This window comes from Ammodytes marinus (genome assembly GCF_949987685.1).
Source record: "Ammodytes marinus genome assembly, chromosome: 18".
NCBI lineage: Eukaryota > Metazoa > Chordata > Actinopteri > Uranoscopiformes > Ammodytidae > Ammodytes > Ammodytes marinus.
The window spans coordinates 8,360,443-8,384,333 of NC_137222.1; the positions used below are offsets into that span (position 1 = coordinate 8,360,443).

The 23,891-nt window shown below is 40.9% G+C and overlaps 1 protein-coding gene across 1 annotated transcript in view; it reads left to right on the forward strand.

The window, feature by feature from the left end:
• Nucleotides 1-376: 376 nt before the first annotated feature.
• hcn1 (hyperpolarization activated cyclic nucleotide-gated potassium channel 1) overlaps nucleotides 377-23,891 on the forward strand; it is a gene marked incomplete at both ends in the record, with an annotated part of 61,819 nt that continues 38,304 nt past the window's right edge. The window contains 2 exons of the mRNA XM_080047263.1: nucleotides 377-723; nucleotides 6,520-6,943. Coding sequence (XP_079903389.1) covers nucleotides 377-723; nucleotides 6,520-6,943 — 771 coding nt within the window. The remainder of the gene's footprint in view (nucleotides 724-6,519; nucleotides 6,944-23,891) is intronic.

A 23,891-nucleotide genomic window follows, 5' to 3' on the forward strand; every position in this document is an offset into this window, starting at 1 on the left:
TATCATGAGCCCCATTATGTAAATAATGTGCAGGGGCATGTGCCAGTTAAACCGCAGTGCCGTGCGAAGTGAGACAGAGGCTTTGGACGGCACAAAGCTGGGGCCGTCGGTAGATGGCGGTAACCCAAGAAACCTGATCCACCGGCTTCTCGGCCACTCTGTCTCAGTTTGCAGCACTCGCTCTGGAAGGCGGAGGAGCTGTACAGTTTGAAGGACATAAGAAAAAAAACACACACGTAGAGAGAGCGAGAGAGAGAGAGAGAGAGAGAGTGGAGAGCTCACGGCGGGTCCCTCTCCTCGAGTTTAGCGCGCAGCCCTCCCGAGCCGGAGACGGAACCGCTTCGCCACCAAGAAGAACGGGAAAACTCAGAACACCATGGAAGACAAATCGAATTCGTTCTCCAGCAGCAAGGAGGAGAAGGCGGATGGGAATAATGTTTTTCAGAGGCAAGACTCGATACAGAAAAATAACACGGGGAGCCAGAAGGACCACGGCAACTCAGTGGGCTTCAAAGGGGAGCGGGAAGAGGCCATGGTCGGTTTTGACGATATGGACGCGTCGGCCAGGCATGGTTTTATGCAGAGGCAATTTGGGGCCATGATGCAGCCCGGAGTCAATAAGTTCTCCTTGCGTATGTTCGGCAGTCAAAAAGCCGTGGAGAAAGAACAGGAGAGGGTTCAAACGGCCGGATACTGGATCATTCATCCATATAGCGATTTTAGGTAAGGGCTGGAAAAGACACCTGCTCGACCCCCGCAACCACCCCTCCCCTCTTCTTCCTCCCTTTCTTTCCACCCCTCCCGTCATCCTAGGGTCTGCAAGCTATACACTTTCACACATAACGCTCTGTCATGGGCACACGCACAGCCTGTCCCAAAGCGCATACGCTAATTTACCACTGTATTTAGGCAATCAGGCTGGCTCAGGGCTCCACCGACTAAACGTGTTCACAGAGTGTGTTTGTGTGTGTGTGTTTCATTGCGGCATTTTATTATAAAAGAGAAGGAGCGCGTAAAGGCTACAAAGGTGTATCAGCGAGATGTCCTTGGAAAAGGGATGAATGTCATGCTTTGGAAATACACATACACGCGCGCGCGCACACACACAAACACAACAAGCGCACCGTTGTCTGATTGTTCCCATTAGACAGCACAGTACAGGTCCTCATTGCGACATATTCCCGTTAAAAGGGGCGACACAGTACCTGAGAATCAACGTGACAGTGCCATTGCACCATCGCGGTGTTGTAAACATTTCATTGTAGGCGGCGGGTGAGACGGCGGGCCTGTTAAGCAAAAAAAAAAGAAAAATGGCACAGAATGCGGTAAATCGTGCAGGATAAAGAATAAGGCGTGTTTTGAATATTGATCAACCGAAAATTATCTTAAGAGTCAAATCATAGAGGTTCGAAACATTGGACAGCTCTGATGAATGAGTGATGTGTTTTAGAAGCATGCCCTGGGGAGGAAATGTGATGGAATGTGTGTGGTTGAAAAGGAGCAGCAGGAGCATCACCAGCCACCCTTCCCTCCTTTGCTCTCACTAAACACCACAGTCACATTCTGGTTTGTATTCATTAATTTGTAGCTTGTCATTGTCCCATTGTTCTGAAGAGCGAGGCTGTCAGTGAAAACTACATTTTAGAAAACTGTTTGAAGAGAGACGCAACAACTCCCCACCCCATCACACATTCATGATGTAGTATATTAAATTAGCCTGAGCTTGGCCACACTGCTTCAAATTTAACATTTTACAGTACACTGCGTTCAAATGGCAAACAAATGAGATCAGGTATACAGCCAGCCACCGGTTCTCCGCAAGCTGCTCTTTACAGTTCACCTCTTAACCAATTAAGCATCTCATCTGGCACTGTCTGTACACCAGCGTCCCCTGTCACAGTCTGCTGGTGACAATCATGCCCGTTTTCCATAGAAGCTACATGCCAGGGCAAGTTGTTCTCTCTGCCGCTAACGTGGAGCTGTCCATGGTCCTGAGCTCAGAGCAGGCCTGAGTATGCACCACTCAGTTACTGATTCACAGCTGCTGGAGCCTGCATCCATAAAGAACTGGTAGTGCACTGAAAGTTGCTATTGCACTTCCGACTAGCTCATGTGACTGTGTACCTCTGCCCTTATCTTTTGTTGATATACACCGATTTTGAGTGCAACGAGGAGGATCACAATAGCTCTAAACTGCTGCTCTCTTTTTAATTCTACATACGATTAACGCTAACTAGGATATCCTTGTGCCCACCCACACAACGACTGACACAGGCATATGAACATTCCCATGTGCACAGAGTGATGGTGGGCAAGGATTAGTGGCACTGCATGTCAGTCAATGAGCTTAACGGTCTCTGAAAACAGTTACGTAACAAGATTGACCTCTTCTACAAAAGGGCCAAAATGTTGTATACCTGAACAATTCCTTTTACATTGATTCAATTATCTAGCAGTTAATTTGTTGTCCAATGTGGATGGGCTGTGTTTGCAATATACTGAACGATTCGTAAGAAGGACAATTTATGTCAATGTAATGCACACAGTATATGTATGAATGTCTTTTGAGCTTATTCAAAAACGAGAAACACTGTGGGTCAATAATGGGAAATTGATGTCTAATCTCTGCTCTTGTTCTTGCTGTATCGGCAAATGTTCCACCAACTCAGCCCCCCCTGGTTTCCTTCCTAATGGCATTTTCCAAAGGGCAATTTTTCATAGAAAGTCCTTGTCCTCCAGCCGGTTTAAAGACACTACCCTTGCGTCTACACCAGTGAGACTGCCTCCTGGCTTGGAAATGCTACAGTGCTGTGAGGTTACATCCCAGTGCCCATCATCATAAAAGATGGAGGCACAAGGGAACAGTTTGCGTCTAAAGAGGTCATCTGTTTCTCTGCGTTGGGATTTTTACAACTTAATTTATTTTATTTTTTTTGCTTTGGTTTTTGCTGCAGTGTGATGTTTGGGAACTCTTTCACTGTATTACACATTTACTGCCCACTGTTCTTTTATACACTGTTGTAGAACCCTGTATGCCCAAAAAGAGAGAAACAAAAACACACTCTATGGGTCTATTAATGAAAAGTCTTACGTAAGTACAGTCCATGAATGACACCACTATTCACACAGGCTTTGTGAGAGTGTTTGAAACTCAATATCCAACATATTCTTTGTACACAGCAGCTGCTTAAAGTTTAATGGCAGGTTAGTAATATTCATTATTCATAAGTTTTTAGAGAGGCCTCGTGCATGGCCTCATACACCTCTGGTTATGCCAAGGAGAGGCCTTTGTCGTAGTCTGATAGACTCTCAGTCATGTTTTCTTTTAGAGACTTGGTTTTAAGCGAGAGACTGACGGAAGTGTTTAAGCCATTACAAAGCCACAGCTTATTATTAAAGTCCCATATTGCTCTTATTATGTTTTCACCGTCAGTTTTCTTGCCATTTTAAATGAGTCATGGTAACTGAAAAATACTTTCCAGAAAATCCAAGTGAATTTCTTTTCTGGGAACCTATCCAGGTGATTCGAAAATGACATGTCTTACATTGCTCAATTTGAAGATTTACAATTTTCGAAGCCTAAATATTATACTGCTACATCACTATTCCCTTAAGAACGCCGGCTTCTATGTAAAGATGGGAGGATGAAACATAGCCAATTCAAACCAATGAATAGCCCTTCAAGAGACTGGAGTCTCTATCTACCATGCATTTGCTGCGTAACACGGTCAGTTACAGATGTCTTCGGCCTCTTTTTGATCCGATCTAAAGTCCATGTCTTTCTCACTCAACTGTATACATCAGTAGAGAGTGTGACCGCTGGTAGCACCATATCCTTGTTACATTGCAGATTGGATAGGGTCGGGCCGTGCTGAGTAAGATTTTGTGGGGGTTTCCCTCTGTTGCTTGGCAGGAAAGGTCTGGCATTGATTATGATGGAGCACTTGTTGTAGGGAGGAAACGTTTTACAAGAAGAAATTAGCTGGCTTGATTTGAAGCATGATTGTTCGGATGATGATTTCCGCCGGAGCTTGTTCTCTAGTCTACCACAGGGTTTGGTAGCTACTAGCTACAGTATTATGGATTTCAAGCTGCAGCAGGAGTTGGTTTTAAACTGGGGTTAGGTGCATTCTCAGAGTTGGAGCATCAAAAGCAAGATAATAATAATGAATAGTGTAGAATGTAATTGAATGGTGTAGCAAGTAACTGGAAGTAGTGTTGGCTGTTCAAAAGATATTCAAACATCTGAAATGTTCCTACATTTTCAGGGATTTGTGAACTACTTAATTCTGATGCAAGTCAAGAAGTGAAACACAATGGTTTATTCATTAGATAAGTGGGTGTCTGAGAGGTCATGTACACTATAAATGCCGCCTACTCGGGCCACGAGAGAAATACAAATGACGTGGTACTCTGTGGGCTCTCAAAACAAAGTTTTATGAATATATTAACATGGGTGGAAAACATCCAAGACTTCCATTACTGAAACAATTTAAAAAGATGCTGATAGGAAATACTTGAGTGGTCCTAAGACTTATAATGAGGTATAATGATTTTCCTTTTTAAAACCTCAATCATCTTTTATCACTTTTGGTAAGCCATTTCTCAGTTTTCCGAAGTGGTTTCAAATCAGCTAAGCAATTAATTTAATACTATACTGTCAACATTAGCAAATACATAGTTTTTAGATCATGAACTTAGATCATGAACTTTTTGAGGTCTTCAAGAACGGATTTCATCAAATAATCCAAACTGCATCATGTGCTGTGCTTAGGTGTTAGACTCTCCATATAAAGAGAGTCCACTCCTTAGGCCCCAGTTCAGTATCTGCTGGTGTAAAAATATCCATGGTGGATGGCCACTGTTTGGTTGAAGTGAAGAACAATTATCAGACATATGATCTGTGGATATTTATAAAGCCAAGGCCCTCGTCTTAATTCATTCAAACAGATCCATTACTGGGTGGCCGCTCTGGCAGCCAGACAGGCAGCCCGCCAAACAGCCAGCCAGTCCATTTCCATCCTCAACAACAGCAGCAGAGACAGGCAGTCAGGCAGCAGGGATGGCGTCAGAGGAGAGTTTTTAGCACGAGATAGGATTCCTGAAAGCATCTATTTTCATTCATGGTTGCTCGGCCTTTATCGAGGCCCAGGACACTTCGTGAAAAGAGCAGGGCGCTGATGAATCACTACTGTCTCTGTTCGTCACAAGACAGAGGGCAGGCACATTAACACAGCCAGGACGGATGGGGTCTGACTCTAACAGGGCCCTGGCCTGAATACATACAGTAACAGCCAGAAGCACAATTCTTGATGTCCTTGAAATTAGGGCTGGGTATTGGCAAGGACAATATACATAACGCATCGCGATACATGGGTCACAATATGATATATCACGATGAATTGCAATGCAATATTTCATAGTTCACTGAAAATGTAAAAACAGCTAAAATACAAGATGCTGTGTACGATCTGGATGATCTTAAGAAATCATATTGACTTATAGTGATAATTCTGAGACAAAACTATTTAATTCAGAACTTAAATTCAAATCCCAGCAATTCAAGGCAACTAGCCTAACTACAACATCGATAGGAGCGCAGGTCGTAATTAACAACCTTTTAAAAGTGTTTCCCCCCCAAATATCGAGTTGTGTTGCTGAAGATACCATGCAGATATCACAAAAACAAATATCACAATATATTGTCGTATCGATTTTTTTTAGCACAATCCTACTTGAGGAGATATAACGACACAAGAATATGTAGCTGTCAGAGCTGGACCTTATGCTTTTCACTTATCATTGTTGATAACGTATGACCTTCTGCACATCCATAGACCTCAGTTTCGTAGAATGTCCTACTCATTGTTGCTTGGCGACATATCTGCTGGTAGTAGAACTTCCATATCACAAAAAAGTCAGACTATATCAGCTATATTAGCCATGCTGTCTGCATGGCTCTAAGAATGATTGTTGATGTAGACTGAACCACTGGTGTCCGGATTGAAATGTCTTTTTGCAATGTCGATTTTTGTGATCCTCAGCCTTTTCTGTTGAGCGCCATCATCAAGGTCAAAGACTTTGGTTTACATACCAAAACCTGCAAAACTGTTGCATCATCCTCAGCTTTACTTTGTGTTTAGTGCTAATTGGCAAATGTGAGCATGCTAGCACATTAAACTCACATGGTAAACAACATCATGGGTGTTAATCATTGGCATGTTACGATTCCCATTGTGGGTGAGTCAGTTTGCTGCAGCATTTGTCTCACTGTTGTGTTTCAATTCCAGCCTTGTTAGAGACTCTGTTACATTTTTTATATTATTTCAAGCTTTCTAGCCTTGCTCTTAGCTTTGGAGGGTTTTGATGGAAAAATTGACAGCTGTAAAACTTGCAGGCAAAGACCTCGAAGTGTATTCACATGCTTTGTATATGCCTGTGAATACACTTAGTCTGTATTCACTTTCTACAGAATGTTTTTCTACCTTGCATCACTGATGTGTGTGTGTTGCTTTGCAGGTTCTACTGGGACTTGATAATGCTCATCATGATGATGGGGAATCTAATCATCATTCCTGTGGGAATAACCTTCTTCTCGGAGCAGACCACCACCACCTGGCTGATCTTCAACGTGGCCTCGGACACCATCTTCCTGGTGGACCTGGTCATGAACTTCAGGACGGGGATCGTCAACGAGGACAGTTCCGAGATCATCCTTGACCCCAAGGTCATCAAGATGAATTACTTGAAGAGCTGGTTCGTCGTGGACTTCCTCTCCTCCATTCCAGTGGATTATATCTTTTTAATAGTGGAGAAAGGCTTTGACTCTGAGGTATATAAAACGGCCCGTGCCCTGCGAATCGTCCGATTCACCAAGATCCTCAGTCTTCTGCGTCTCTTGAGACTGTCCCGACTCATCAGATACATACATCAGTGGGAGGAGGTGGGTATACGTTTGTCTATGTGTATACCAGTGACCAGGAAAATAAATCTAAAGTACTTTGCTTTCAAAGCAGAGATCAGGACAGCATTCTCTGTCTGGGGTCTTTTTCCAGTAGCCCGGCAACAACCTTGAAAGGTTAATGCACGGATGTAATCGCGCACGTATAAAACTAATAGGCGCTGTCAATCACCGCTGGTCAGAAGGCTTATCTGTGGATAACAAGTGATAATGTCCGTTTCAGCTCGTTGATGGGTGAAATTAATCAAAAATCAGAGAACCGAAAGTAATTAGGCTACTTCAGTTTTCCAGAAGAATTCCCTTTTTTATTCTAACTGAACAATGGACACTATAGATTTAGAGCATAATGTAATGTATGGAAGTATTACATATAGAAGTATATATATCAAAGTAATGTATATGAGAGGCTAAATTAACTATGTGATTAATGGTGTGTTGGTGTATTGGTTCTAGAGGATTCTGATAATTTTGTGTCAAAATCCACAATGTTAAATGGCACTGGACATACCAGAGATTGATACATTATCACCCTACATCAAGTCATTGTACTCCTATACACAGACTATTTACCCGAGCTCTCGTCTTCTCCTGGTAACGATTGCATTACACACTGACTGATCAAAGGGTTTTTTTTTTACATATTGATACCCATCCAGCCCATGGATACGTTTTAGACATCATCTCTCTCTCTCTCTCTCTCGCCCTCGCCCTTGTCCTAACCCCTGTTGTTATATCTGCTGTTATCCATGCTGAGCTTAAATTGTTAGAGGTCAAATAAAGCAAAAACTAAATGATCCAACCTATAAACGACAACAATATTTTACAGTCCCACTAATAGCTATAGTCATGAACCGTTTCCACCCAGAACTCACTGCACGGTACAGTTGTGAAGCGTGTCCAATTCCCAGCCCCCACTGCTATGGATCAGTGAACATTTATGGAGCAGGAAAAGATCATCTTCATGCTCAAGTAGCAATGAGGCAGCAGACTTTTATAGTGTATATGTTTCTGTAATTGTATGCTTTAAGCTTATTTTATCCTTACTGCATAAGGTGTCAATTTGAAAAACAATGCAAAACATTATTAAAGCTTTTCTAAACATGGGTTTGGGATTTACGATAGGATACAGTCACACATGACGAACCATCTTCTGAGAGTGAGGTCCATATGGATTGTAGTGGCACGGTAAAATAAATCTTGGCATGGTGCACACTATGTGGGAAGTTGATTATATTCCAGATAGGGCAGCGCTGTATATCACATTGCCGTGTAGTTTGCAGAGCTGTGTGCAGTGGGAGGATGAGACGGTATGGACCAGGTTAGAAACGCAAATAGACGATGCAAGGTTAATGAAAATCTGCAGTGAGCATGCAGGGAGGCTGAGCAGTGCAGTATATAGGGATGTGTCATAATGCTCGGAAAGGACAGCAGAGCTCTGTGTATGTCATTCTTCTTTGTCTCCATTCGTCTTTCTGCTTATCAAACTCCTGCCTGTTTATTTATTTCCCTGCCCCGACCCCCACCACCTGCATTCCTTTCCTCTGTCTAACTTACGGTATTTCATCCTCCTTTAGCACTCTGTCTTTCTCTAGGTGTCGCTTGGTCAATCCTCGGCATGCTTGAACATACAGTATATAATTGAACATAGTATCTTTTCTTTCAACAAAATTAAAAGGGCAAAAACAATAGTGAATCTGATTAATCCCCAGGAGAAGTGAGATGGTTGAAAAGGCACTTGGTGGAAAAATTCCAAGCTGTTGTAACATCTAAAGTTGAAGGATGCAGGATGAGCGATTTAATGGAGGGACAAATGCAGTCTCCTGCCATCATAATGGCTTTCAAGCAGTGCACCATCATTACATCAGCCTTCGGACGGACTCTGTTAGTTAATCAGAAAGGGAGCTTCGACAATAAATCATCTTCCATCCTCCAGCCTGTATGACCATCATCCCTTCATCTGTCGAGTGTGTCCTCCCCCTCTCACTTTGTCAACATTCCTTACCTCCATCTGCTAAGGCAAGAGGCACAATATTTCCTCAGTGCAGGCTGGACAGAGCTGGGTGTATGTCAGATTTGTCGGTTCGTCAATACACACTATTTTAGCTATCCGTCCATATTTTTCAATCAATCTTAATGTTGCACCGCTGTCAAAAGCTGCATTTGATCATGTGTTGGTCTTCCTTTTGCAGGCCTCACACTCCAGTACAAGCTTAATTTTTACCTCTTAGGAGCAGACCTTTCCTGCTTTGCCTGATATAGAAGATTAAAAAAAGATTGTGAGTCTCTTTCATTCCCCTTTTATGACTCAATTTCCTCAGTAAACACTGAGCTTTCTTCTACTTAAAGTGCTTTTGCCCAAACAGGAACCTCCCCCGGCTGATGGTTATTATTATGGTCAAAGTAAAACAGCTTGAACAGCTACAGTGTTAGTGCCCTCAAAGGATCCGATGCATCTTATTTAAGCAACTCACTCGATTGTCGCTCATTAGAGAGGAGTAGGAGATGTCTCTGTCTGGCTGTGCCAATTAGAAGGGGGGAAAAAAAGGAAAAAAAAGAACGATGGTTGCAATCGTTTGAATCAGCATTATGACTGCCTCTAGTGGTTGTTTTAAGATCAGCAGTAAGATGAAATGTGTGATATTTGTCCATACAAGCCGCTACTTGTATCTGAAAACATTATTCTCTGTGTTTGTTCAAGCATTCATTTATTTTGTTTGCTCACACACAATTATTGCAATGCACAATGAGCGCTCAGGGAAACTGCAGCAGGCAAATTGAAGGTCATTCCAAGCTGTAAATACACTTGGTACTCAAACGCCACAATTTAAACAAGCGCTTACCCTAATGGAGGATGGTACAGTGTTTGCACGTCTGGAGGTAACTGAGTGGTTTTTCTTATGTTCTTGTTAACAGTTTAATATTTAAGTGGATCCAAGTGATATCAACATGAACTCTCTGTACATTATGTGAAGCTTGACCTCAAAGACATGCATCCCAGTGTTTAAGGCACTTGGGATGTGCGCCAGAAAGAGCAATAAGAGATGTTGCATGCTCTTTGTAAAGGTTTTTTAGGGAGCAGTGGTTTTGCCTCTCCATGGGATCCATAGCAGTTTTTTGGGGACAGAAGTGTAGCTTTTAGTGAAAAATCTACAAAGAATTATCACCAGACTCTGCAGTTCCCCACAGCTTTATGTTTCAGCTTTGTTTTGGTTTGACAGCCGCAATTGTATAGTTTAAATTCTCACATGCTATAAAGAAAATCTGGAGAAATCTGACTGTACGTACACTCCCTACACAGCGACAAACAGCAGATACGGAAAGTTGGTGACTTACTGTATGTCTATCAGATGGCCAGAAACACAAATCAAAATGAATGGTAATGTTGCTCTGTGAACTGAACATACGCACTGTTATAAACCAGCATGCATCTGTTGCAAACATGTTCATATCTTCTTTTTAAGTTGATAATATATCATAGCACTGTTTTCCGCTTGTTTCATTCCTTCCACGTGCCCACTCTCATATAGTGCTGTCCCTTAGTCATAGGTTTCTATACTCTCACCTTAAGTGGCCCATGGAGTATTGAATAATTAAATGAAATAACGAGAACAATTGTCAGGGGCATTTTTTTCCCATTCATCTTGAATTTCACTGGAGTTCTTAGATCTTTCAAGGGCACTTTTGCCCCCTGCACCTATTTCTTTTTAACTCTGCTTTCCATAATGTTTATCTTGTCCTCTCTGTTACAGAGCTAATTATCCCAATGACCCTACAGTCCGTTTTTTTCTTTCTCCAACTTCTGGTGTAACCTTTGGATATGTGCTAGCTAATGTTGTTAGAGATGTATCATGATTTATGCTACCAAGAATAGATTCAAGATACCACCCCACGGTTATTGTCTATAATGAAAAACGTAAACATGCAAGTGAAAAGACTATGGGGATAGCATTTTAAATCTGCTGTAAAGAATCCCCACAGCTCCCAGTGCCACATCTGGCTCATCACAGCCACCGGGCCTTCTGCCAGATCCCAGCTGAAGCAAACAGGCTCAGGTTGGGCTTGTGGCAGCATATGAGCCCCCAGGGGTGGCTGTACCCTTTCCCAGGCCCCAGGCAGAATTTGTCTTTTTCCTCTACTTTGGTTTAAATCTCAGCACAAAACTCAGTAAAAGTGATCTTCATAGAATTTATTTTCCTTCACTGATATACTGTATATCAAGCATTGTATAATCTTGCACTATCTAGGTCAGTGCCTATGCTCAGTGGAAGGTATATTTACTAAATTGATAATTAACAATCATCAAGGTTTTGAGACGTTTGTGGGGATACTTAAAGCTCCCATATTATACACTTTTCGGTACTATTATACACCATATTATATGGTCTTAGTGGTCCCTAATACGTTTTTCTTTAATTGTTTGCTGAAAAAAACTTTCAGATAATTTATTGTACTATGCTGATGTTCAGCTAATCTCACAATGGCCTATTTTTTAAAAAGAGCTGCAGCTCCTCTCGTAAATATACAATCTTTGAGCTGCCCCCGCCCCCTGTCCGGAAGCGAAGCCAGATAGGCCTCGCCCTCTGTCTGTCAGGGCCGTGGACCAATAAGAAATAGGGGTGTGGGCTGCACAGTGGAAGCTTCTGGCTTTTCAGTTTGTGAGGTCAGAAAAGGGGAAAATTCTGACTGGAGTATATTGGGGGGGGGGGGGGGGGTGGGGGTTTCAGAAAGGGGGAGAGTGAGAACAGAACAGGTTATTTTTTTTTATATTTTGGCAGTCTCTAGGCACACGGTGGACCCATGGATATGTTAGAACACATTTAAAAAGTGCATTTAGCATAATATGTGAAACTGACACCATTTATGTTACTGTTCTATGGTCTGTTGAAAGTACAATACATTGGCTTACTCAACCATTAGGATAAATACATACTTCATAATGCAGTGACTGTATTAGTACAAGACTTTTGGACACCTTGTTTGAAGAGTATTAAAAAGAAAAACCTCATTTAAGGCTTGTTTTCTTCTTTAATTAAACAGCTGTCATGGGGTGTCACTGTAGGCATTGTCTGGTCATGTTGCAGAGTCAACTGTATTTTGATCCTATTGTAACACATTGTGTTAGCACATTGTCACTCATGTTGAGTTGCACGTTTCCCACCGCCTGCATCAGTATAAACATGCAGTAGCACTACTGTCGCTATCACTTACTAAACTCTTATTATTTATAAACAGAAGTGCTAAATCGATACACTGATAGAACATCTACCCTGTAGTTCCTAAATGGTTTTCAAATTACTTTTTGAAATGCTTCTGTAACTGCAATCTTGGTGATGAAACTGTGACATCATCTCATGCCATCATGTCATCACCAAGAAGCCCGTTTGTGAAATAAATCCGCCAAAAGTGTCACTGTCAAATCATAGGCGCAGTATGCATACTTGATGCTGGGTGGGGCCTTGTCGTGGTTGATTTGTTTTATGTTGTATGGCATGTTGATTAGAACTTTAATTCATAGGAACATGAACTGCAGCAGCTGTCTGTAGGGAGTGGCAGGCAGCAATGCTTACCCCACCCCCTAATCATACATGTAAAGTAGTCATGCAAACGTACAACCCGTTTCTGCAAACACCAACATGACGGACTGAATCACTTTTCACTGCCTGTGAAAAAGATACGGGTTGATGATTTGTCTTCTAAGCTGCCTCTTTTTGTTTTCCAACAGATAGGCAGTGTCTTGCTTCAGAAGACAGCAGAGCAAGTGATCTGTTTAATTAAAGTATCTGCAGGGATACCTTGTCTTAAACAAACGGTTTCACCGGTGATTCACAGCTCGGTCGGTAAAATGATCTGAAAGAGGGGGAAAATGTGAGACCTGACCCTGACCTGGCTATCCTAGCCCCGTAGCAGCAAAGGACACTTTACCTAAACTGCACTTGCTAAATTTGGCCTCCACCTAAATAACCCATAACATAGTGTTTGACAGTCTAACGGCGGACCTATTCTCTTTTTTTTAACTCCTCCTTTAGACACAAAATGTCAACAGGCTGAGACAGCGGAGGTGGGAATGTTTGTTTGCACCTCTTCACTGTGTCTCATCTTGTTTCCATCACGCTGACTCAGAGCCAAGACAGAAGTTCAAAGGTGTTTCTCTGCATACATGGTCCTAACAATATCCCTTCGTCATCTGCTGCATACACAGCATTACCTTACATTTACAGGGCAGTCCCAAAATTAGATTTTCAGGATTAGTAACAATTGAACAACAATCATATTCTGTGTGTATGATATGTCTGACAAATACCTATTGCAATTTCCCAGGGCCGAAGTTGTTGTCTTTAAGTTGCTTTTTCAAAAATTCAAAAATAGAGAGTTTAAAAGGATGAACACTCGGAAACTGGAAAAAGAGAATGTCTGCTTGATATATGACTTAACCCATTGATGACGGCTGCTGCGCGATGCCACATTGGCTCTCCTGCCTGATGCTGCGTCACGCAGCATTATTACTTTATCTCATTTTCATGGCATTCCCAGCATAGAATGCACTGTCATTGGTTCAAATACACATGAGGTGGGTTTTGTTGATTTTTTTAAGACCACGTGACCACCCAAAAGTTGTGTGGTTTGCCAAAAATCATGTCAATCAAAAAAAATAAAAAAAAATAATGAAAAAAATACGCCAGCTATGTCGGCGACAGAACAGTTAGTGGCGTTTGATGCGCAGAATCAAGGTCTACTATAAGCTACTGACGAAAATCACACAACACATTGCATCTATTTATTAACAATATTTAATAATTTTCTAATTCATCTAATTTTGACGATTTTTAGAAATATTTGTTGGTTTGTAAGCGCTGAGGGAGCATGTTCAAATAAAACCTGTGAACCTTAACTTTTAAATGTATTTTATTTCATGTTTCTATGTGCTACACAGGCTTAGATATTAAGGTTTTGGTAGACTTGACAATTCGTACTACTTTTTCAGAAAACCCTCAGGCATTAAGGACATGCATCCTAGATTGCCATAGTCATCAATGGGTTAAACAAGTCATTATATATAGGTTATGTAGCCTGTAAACTATAGCCGAAAATGAATGTGTTGCCTTCCCACTGAATCAAATAAGCTGACGCACGGTACAGGCGATGTAAGGTGAGAGTAGGAGATTGCAAATGAAGCCACTGTGTGATGTGCCTTCTCAGCAACAGATAGTCTGGTGCCAAAGGAGATTAGTCGGCTTTGGTTTATAGTGTCCCATGGACTTGATTCACCTGTCTCAGAAAAGGCTTTGCCAAGTTCTCAGTGCCTCCTCAGACCAACGCCCAAGTCTCATGGAGGGACACAGGTGTATAATCACACACACGCACACAAGCACAGGAGATTTGCTGAATCATATGTGGGGTTGAAAGAGAAATCAGGAGAGACATAAGGATGGATGGCAACGGAGTGAAAGAGAAGAAAACAAAGGGAGGAGAGCAGTATGTGTTACATTTATTCTTTGTATCATACCAGCGCAACAGGGATTCCGGTGCTGTGTCCCTGATTGATTTTTCTATTGTGCTGAGCATATTTCTCTCTGTAATTACAGCTTGTATGGAGTAAGGACAATGTTTTTGTTTTTTTAAATGAGACGTGGTAGTGTTCTTGTCTGTTAGAGCATTTCAGTACACGCAATAGACTTCTGCTCTTTGGGACAATGACGTCCTTAAAGGTCAACTATAATGCAAAGTGCACTTTTTACATTTTTCTCAACATTAATGTGGGTCAGCAGGCAGTGTTAAAAGTTTGAGGAAAAAAAAGAAACAACCCTCTCTTTTTATCCACCTCCACTTTTCTAAAAACCTATGTTCAAACACTGGTACTGTGAGAAACATAAAAGGTTTTCTGGACACTACACCATGAAAACGGTTTCTATTAGAAACCCAAATTACAATTTTGAACCGGAACAAAAGTAAAATATGTGATTTAACTAAGATAAAAGAAATCTACAGAGAAAGCGTGCAATGCATTTGTCACAGAAAACCAGCAAATGACATTTATGGGAAGATAATTAAAAAGGAGTGTGGCCTCATTGCTAATGATATCACAAATGGCGTTTAGTTGCAGGACACACACACAGTTGTAGTCAGAAGCAGATAATACATGAACCTGCTGCAGGACTCGCCTCAGTAAAAGAGCTGTGTCGTGGCCGAGCAGTCGGCTGATGACTGTACACAAGCTTTCCTGTCGTGTGACGTGATTTGATCCGACGTGATGCGTGAGGTTGAGTAATATTGCGGTAATGTGCCATGCCTATGTTTTTGCGCACGGGCATCAGGATAATGTCATATCCCTTTAGCCTAGAGGTGGCATATAGCAGCTGGGCGGCCCAATGGATTTCTTTCATTCCTAAAATACACTTTACAGCCTGATACTTAGAAAATACCAGCCCTATTTCTTGGAAGGAACTCACACGTTGCTGTAGGAGATTCACCGTAGCTCTGTGAGACGAGGCTGCAAGGGGAAGTTTGTACAACCTATAGGACGTGTTTCAACTTTGAAACACTTCGGAGCAGGTGTGACTTAGCCCAGATTCTATTTGCTACCACACAACACACATGCTACACAGCTGGTTGTTTATATTAATGTCCCAGCAGGACAGAACTTGGGACATTGGACATTGTGTTTGCAAAGCACACAAAGGTCTGGTTTCCCTTGGAGGTATGTCGACCAGGACACTGCGGGATTTTTATCAAAGAGAGGAGGCAGCAGCTAAGAAAGTGCAGTTTCTGTGTCATGAGTGAACTTTACCTTTTTCTTTTATATGCAAATGCGACCAAATTGGAGGTAAATGTCTAGTAGATTGAGTTTGGCAGATTGCATGAAGGTCAATGAAGATGGATTGGTTTAGAGGTGTGAGTGTAATTCACCCACAATCCACCAACATTTGGACAGAGTAGCCTATGTCCAAATGTTGAAGCTGTGATAAACCTGATGTCCAATGCACTGTGGTGATTACTACACCATGGCATTTTAATGGGCTGTTTTAGTTTGCTTTCAGTTGCAGTTAAGTTTGATTCTAAGGAGATATAGTGGAGTGGGAGTGTCGAGAGACATGAATCATATCAGTGCCTCCTACGGACATCCTCCATGGATTATTGGAGCTTCTGCTGGAGAAGTTGCTCTGTCTGGGTCACCTGTCTCTGCATTGGTGCTTCTCCATTGTGGGTTTGAAGTGAAGTTAAATGACTCCTATTGCATTTTGCAAATTATCTTATAAAAGATTATTATAAGTGTGTGAGCAATAGAGGCCAAGTATTCTTTTGCAGCTGAAGCTGAATTGTGGACTTTATTTTTATGGAGTTCATTACTTCATTAACGATTATCTGTTTTCGAAGCCTGATTCCACCACTAAACTGCGTTTAGAACTTGGGAACTAACTGCTGCCTTTTAGTAAATAAATGCTAATTGAATAAGACTTGCTTAATAGTTTACGATTACCCTTTGCTTTCATGTACATACTGTAAAACTGACTTTAACACAAATGTCAAAAAGGAACATAATATGAATACATTTAGCAACAGCTTGACTTGATATCAGTAAATACTGTACATGTGCTGTGCATATTGCTGAACAATATCCATAATTGGAAACATTTGTCACCCAAGCATGAGTAGAAGCAAATTTGCAGTCCAGTGTTACTAAGGACTTGGCTACATAGCAGTGAATTTGGTTGCTCTGCTTTACTCTTGCATTTTTCATCAGTGTTCAAGCTACACAGTGTTGTTTGTGCATGCTGTATCCCGTTTGGTTGAGGGAGCCTTGAAACAGCATCCCATTTTATGCTAGAAGAAAATAACAAATTAGCATTTTCAAGTTCACCGTCCGTGACCAATGTTTTGCATCTTATTATTCGGGTTCGAATTTCTGACAGGATCGCGTGTGAATGCCTTACATTTGACTGTATTTCACTTTGAATAGGATGTGAATGGATGATAGCTTTTGTTTTTGCATGGACATATTTAGGAACCCCACCCTTTATGTAGCACTGCATAGCTAGACTGGCTGGGCTGTTGGGATGCGAAGCAGACCTTTACTGTCATGTTTGTGGGAGTAGCAGCCTGCGGGGTTCCACAGAGCTCTGTCACGTGTCGTCATGTGTGACAAACTGCCTGTCACACTCAAAGACATGAGGGCATGTCATGAGGAGTGGGGAACTTCTCTGTGTTTAAGAGGCACCCACACTGTCATAGCAGCTCTCACCAGCGTCGATGATAAATACACTGGACAGGCGCCATTTTAGTTTTTCTATGCAGACTAAATCAAATTAAAATAATTAAGAAAAAGCTTGTTTTCCTTAGTAGAATTAGCTTCTATCTCACTTAATTAACTTTAATGAAACTTCTCCAAAACAAACAGTCTCTCTTATTCACTGTAAATTGCTTATCTCCTGTTTCTCACACACACACACACCACACCACACAAGCAGGTGAAGAAAAGTCACGTCTAATGGACTCCTCCAGTCCAATTTTGTCTAGCAGACAGAAATTAAGCACAATGCAGTCTGTGTTCTTGTCCTCTCTGTTTGAAGACAGGGCTCTCTGACGATGAACATAATTTGCCTTGAATCGAAGATCTTGCTCAGCTCACTGAGGGAAGCTCGCTCTTGGCCTACGGGGCTGGATATTCCCAGACTCCACTGCCTGAGCCTGAGAGAAAGACATTTTCTAATCATGCCTCTGTAGATTTAACCCATTTTCCCTTGCCAAGTCACTCAGTGCTCTTTCTGTTTCTAGTCAGTCTTGTTAACTGCAGGAGAGAGTGTTAATTGCTTGACCATATGGCAATGAGTTAATTGTCACACCCATGGCGTCAAAGCAGAGTGAGATATATAGCTTTGAACGCTCTATGCATCAACTATTACATGTAACACACACACACACACACACACACACACACACACACACACACACACACACACACACACACACACACACACACACACACACACACACACACACACACACACTTTAACATGCAAAGGCTGTCTTCTAGAAACCTTCATAAATAGATCAAACAGGAAGAGGGGAGAGGGAGGCTACAAAGCATTCAATGAGTGGAAATATAGGTTAAAAATAGAATAGATTATCAACAACCATGTTGCAAGCTTCGAAAAGGAAAATTAAAATTATGTATTTCGATACTGGGTTGTTTTATTGAAGGATCATTAAAGCCTTTTTATGGTTTCAGACAATTATATAATATCTAAGGCTATAAAAAAAACAAAAGAAACTAAGATTTAAAAGAAATATCAATTCCCAAGACCTTAATGTGAAGCCCTATGTTGAGTGTTTATCACATATGCATTATGGCTAGAGCTGCAACGATTAATCGGCGAATCGATTACTAATCGATTATTAAAATAATCGCCAACTATTTTGATAATCGATAAATCGTTTCGAGTAATTTTTTTATAAAAAAATTCCAAATTCTCTGATTTCAGCTTCTTAAATGTGAATATTTTCTGGTTTCTTTAATCCTATTATGACAGTTAACTGAAATATCTGTGTGTTTTGGACATAACAATACATTTGAGGACGTCAACATGGGCTTGGGAAAATTGAGCAACATTTTTCACAATTTTCTGACATTTTACGGGACAAACCACTAATCGATTAATAATCGATTAATCGAGAAAATAATCGACAGATTAATCGATTATCAAAATAATCGTTAGTTGCAGCCCTAATTATGGCTAGTAGGAATGATATCTACTGTTTTATTTGATATTAAATAAAAATTGACATGATGCTCTTTATAAAAACATAGAAGTCTGCGCTGCTTTTTAACCATAGCGTCAATTAAGATGAGAAAAACTGGAGTCTAAGTGGGGTTGAGGCTATACAAAGCAAATAAAATGTCGGCTATGTGATAAAAAAAATTAAAATACAATCAGCTGATACATCAAATTCAAACAGCAAAGACATCCAGTAAGTCAGCCTATATAATAGCAACTGCTTGCTTTACAGGTTACTATGTATCATTCTGCCACTGCCAGCTGATGTGTGACATTTAAAATGTTGTATATTCTTCCACCCTCCCTTTCAGTCTGTCTGACTCTCTTCGTCCCGGCACTTCCATCTCCTACTGTCACTGTCAGTCTTGTCTCCCAGTCTGGCCCTTGTTTTCCATGGAATGATATAAAGAGACATTTCCGCGCAGTAAGGACAGAGAGACAGAACGGCAGTGACACTGAGAGGCAGGGGCTGAGAGAGAGAAAAAAAGAGAAGGAATAGTTTGTCTAAGCAGGAGTAAATAAATAAACATGTTTTAATCCTAAATCCTTTCTGAGAAGATAAACTGTACCCGGATGTATGCTACAGTATACAAATGCCTGAATTAGAGAAGTAAGATGCATGCAGTGCACCTCGAGCTGCTTCCATCCTCTGTTATTGAGCCTGGGGTAGAACTATTTCATTAGCCCCACTGAAGTCAAACAAAATATACATATGTCATTTCTTTCCAACATCTGCTGCTTACTTTTAACACTGTTCTTATTTATAACTCTTGTCATATTTTGATATTCCTCAACTATATTTTATTTCCATAAATTAATGAAAGTGTATTAACCTCCCTCCTTGTGGAGCAGGGCAAGAGTAAGTGAAAGCACCTTTGATCTGCTGGCCATCCCCATGGGATATCCTCCTGTGAACACTAGTCTCCCTCTGCATGGTGTGCACGTTACAGTAAACAGACAGATTCTTGCGAGGGAGTTGAAGTGATAAGAATGGAGATTAGGCTAATCTAGGTTATTTTTGTCTCTGCTGGCTGTTGCTGGTGGTTACTGTGTCTGTGTGTGACTTTGTTTGTGTGTAGGTATGTGAGGGGGGAGAAGGAGGGGGCATTGGTGAACCCTGGTAGTTTGCTGAGAAAAGCTATTATGATCTAAGCGTGCCACAGACTCTCCATAGTTGGCTGACTGATTCTCCGCAAGGCGCGTAATGATCCCTTTGTTATTGAGAGGCGATGCAATAGCACTCATGGCAGACATCCTGTAATCATGCAAAAAAATATTAATTAGTAACTAGTGAAGCATTAAGGGCTTCTTCTACTTCCCAAGAGCTAATGTTGTAGCGGATGGATTTAGTGAAGCACCCTTCATCCATCTGGCATAACGACGGCTGTGTTCATCTATCGAGGCCTAGCCATTAATATGGATCCAAACAAATCCATTTGTATTGTCTGGTATAGTGGCATCACTATAGCAATGATCTGGTAATACAACATAGGGAATAGTTATTAGGGATGTCCATTTGTGACTACAGCGCAGATTAGATTGGGTTGCATATCAAGTGTAGTTGCTACAGCCAACACATTCAGAGGAATGTGAGACTTGATAATGTGCTGTTGCTCCACTCTGGGTTACATGACTGATAATTATTTCATACCGCCCACACAGTGCAGTATGTTTTAAGGACTATTGTGTTGCTACAATGATATAGCTCTGAATGTTTTGATGTTTATACTACAGTACGAATATTTAAAAAAAAATCATCCTTAGACAAAATGTGTCCAAAGAATTGGGGCCCATCTCCGAATTCATCCCCCACGGTATATCAGGAAGGGCATGTCCTTGCTTTAAACCGTAGTAAAGGGTCCATCTTGCTGATGTTTTCATGAGCGCAGAGGTCATCCAGCGCAATCCGGTCAAATCCCTCCTGCTCACACATGGGCGCTAATCTGCCCTGACTGTCTACTGAAAACAACCCCAACTCAGACGCTAGTTTGTCCTTCCTCTTTTTCAGTCCTCCGTAACACTGCATCTTGCTTTCTGCATAATATTCTGTCTTTTCCAAAATGAATTAAAATTTAAATATTTGAAGCCCTCAAGATGTACAAAATAAATATTCATTTGAATGTTGTTGATTTCAGGAAAACCTGCATGGCTCGGAAACTTGTTTGAAAAGTTGCATTTCACAATAAAATGATATTGAACATTTGGGGAATTATTCTCCCTTTTTTATTAGTTATATGATGAGAAAGTCCAATACCACTGTGAAGTAGTAAAGAGTAATGTCAGGATAGAGCAATGGCTGGGAGTCAATTAGCCCAGCTCTCTGGAGGCAAGCGATTACAGCTGGCCTGTCTTGTTTAAAACATAAACAAACAGAGATGTAAAAACAAAATGTTCTGGTTTGCCAAGGAAATATGTGCTGGAAATATTTTCCTCCATGCAAATTAAGCTTTACAGGGCCTTTTTTTGAACGTTGGAAGGAATCCAGGTGAGCTGTTCCCCTGCGCTTTCAGGTGTTTTCCTAAGCTACGGTAGGCTAATAGCATCCTGGTTTCTTCAAGACATGATAGTGGTATTCATATTCTCAGCTAACTTCTCATATAATTTGCTAAAAATGCGAACTATTCCTATAAAAATAACTGCTGTATAATCTCAGATGATGGGATTCAAATGTCAAGAAATGTAAAAAATATCTACCCCAGCTGCAGACAAATACTACTAACTGATAAAACATTTAAAAAATCTTATTTTATTTTGAATCCTATTTTGAATCTTTATAGATATTTTACACAATTGATCTGTTTCTACTTTACAATATTGAGCAGCAGTTTGTTAGATTAATGTTGGATTAATGTCTTCATCTCTTTCCTTCTTTCCTAACATCACAGGCTGACTGACTGACTCAAGACCCTGATTTAATTATTTGGAATGATGTTGGCAAACTCTGGTGCTGTAACAGACTTGCATAACCAGACACTTGGAAGGGGGAAGTGGGTCACGTGGGGGAAAACAGTTGTATTTTAGCCCGCTGGCATGTTTCTGACCAATATGTCCACGTACGGTGTTTGTTTATTTTTCTCTGCTATTTCATTTTATCATTGCGCTCATGAGTTATCAATGCACAGGTGCTGCTGTCTGAACCATGAGTGCTGCTTATGTTTCAGAGTTGTCAGGCATGTGTACGTGTACTCTTTTTTTGTTGTTAGCACTGCTCCGGTTACAGGTACAAATCAATACAACATTCAACCTCTCATCCATAAATATATTTACCTATAGCCTAATCCTGATGCGCTGAACCATCCCCTGCACACAGTGGATACTGATAAGAGTGTGCCGAAATGAACTGCATACATTTACTATATGCATTAATCCCTACAGACTACAAAATCATTTGTACATTATGCAAAAAGGCTAAGCACACCATGTGGGTCGCAAAAAAAGGCTATTTTACTGTCTAGACCGTTTTCCAGGACTGTGTGGGCGTGGCTGTATAGAATAGTCTCAATGGCAACTGTCAATGTTTTTATAGGATTTTCGGGCAGAGAACTTTCATGATTGGTTCAAAGTACTTACTTAATAGTTGATGTTTACAGTGCTCAATAATTATTACTTTTTAAACATATCCTCCTCACACAATCCAACAATGAAGTCCATGTGGAGAGCATCATGAGTGTGACCCCTGTGTCTGTGTGAGCTTCTGCCCCAGAGGTTGCTGCCTCTGCCAATGCAGCTCTGGACGGTTGAGCTACAGATTAAGGCAGAACAGTAGTGTTGAGGTTATCAAGCTCACACGACTAAAATAGACGCAGAGCGGGTGAGACAGCGGGCAAGGCAGCAACGCTCGCAGTACAGTCAGTGTGACGATTTGCTCAGTGGAAGAACAAGAGAATAGCATACTGCTGACGGACACAAAAATTAAGGAAAACATAGCGGATGAAATCCCACAGGAAAGATCGGTTCAGGCGGAGAGGGTCTTTATTCTAACGCATGATCGACGCATAACCAAGTGATCTTCCCAGTTTAACCTCTCCATTGATTGATGCTTGGGGTGGGTTGGTCCAGTAAAAAACAATATCAATATATCCTCTACAACACAATACCATATTTTGTTTATTAATCCTTTCACACACTTTTACATTGATCTGTAATAAAAACGATGAAAATAGAATTAAAAAAGAAATACAAAATAATTCAAATAAGTCCCCAGTCCATTATTTGATTTGTAAACTGGTAATGAAAAGGTGTTCAAAGAAAGCTAGCGGTGGGTAACACTTCAGTGTGTGATTCCCAAAGCTGTAATGTGTGGTTCTCACACTAAAGTCTATTATTTGAGGCTCATTAGTGGCAGTGAGTGCAGTGATGCAAATGTTGTATCCTTTTTGCGAGAAATGCATCTGAATTAGAGTTCTTCTCAAGGGTTTTAATGCAGGTATCAGGTTGTAACAACTTATATTGGTGACCAAATGAGTGTGTGGGATGTGTGGCATGTAAAACAATATGTTTTGTATTCATGACAACTAAATCAATATCAGAATAAGGTTATTTAATATTCTTCTTCTCGCTGATTTAAGTTTAGAGATCAGCTACATGCAATGGAGGGTTACATTTACTAAATAAAGTACAATTTTGAGGCATTTATACTTTACTCAAGCATTTCCATTTAATGCTACATTGTAATTTAGAGGGGAATATACTTTTTTACTCCACATTTATTTGCATGTGAGGCAGGCTTTCGTGTAGTATTGAAACAATGACCTCTTTAAAGTGTTCCCTGTTGCATTAATATATCACTATTGGTTTTCTGGCTGTGAAAAGAGCCCATCGATCACAACCTTCCCTTTAATTAAGTCTCTGGCTACAAATTACTGCTGGGCCTCATTACCTAAATGTACTGCTCGGAGCAGAAGGTCCATAGTTTTTCATGCAGAGAAACAACATTTCTGCGGTTCTCACACAGCTGTAACATTGGCTCGTAGAGAGCCAAGTCACATAAATAATGAAGATTTTCAAGCTTCTCTCCTCTTCTTGTGTAAGTCTAGTCTATTTCAGACATGTATTGAAGACAAATTTGCAGACTGATTATCTTCTTAGAGTAGGAGTGTGCTGCCTGAAGCACTGAAAGAATGCCAACTCCATTTATGTTAGTTTATTGCTGAACTACA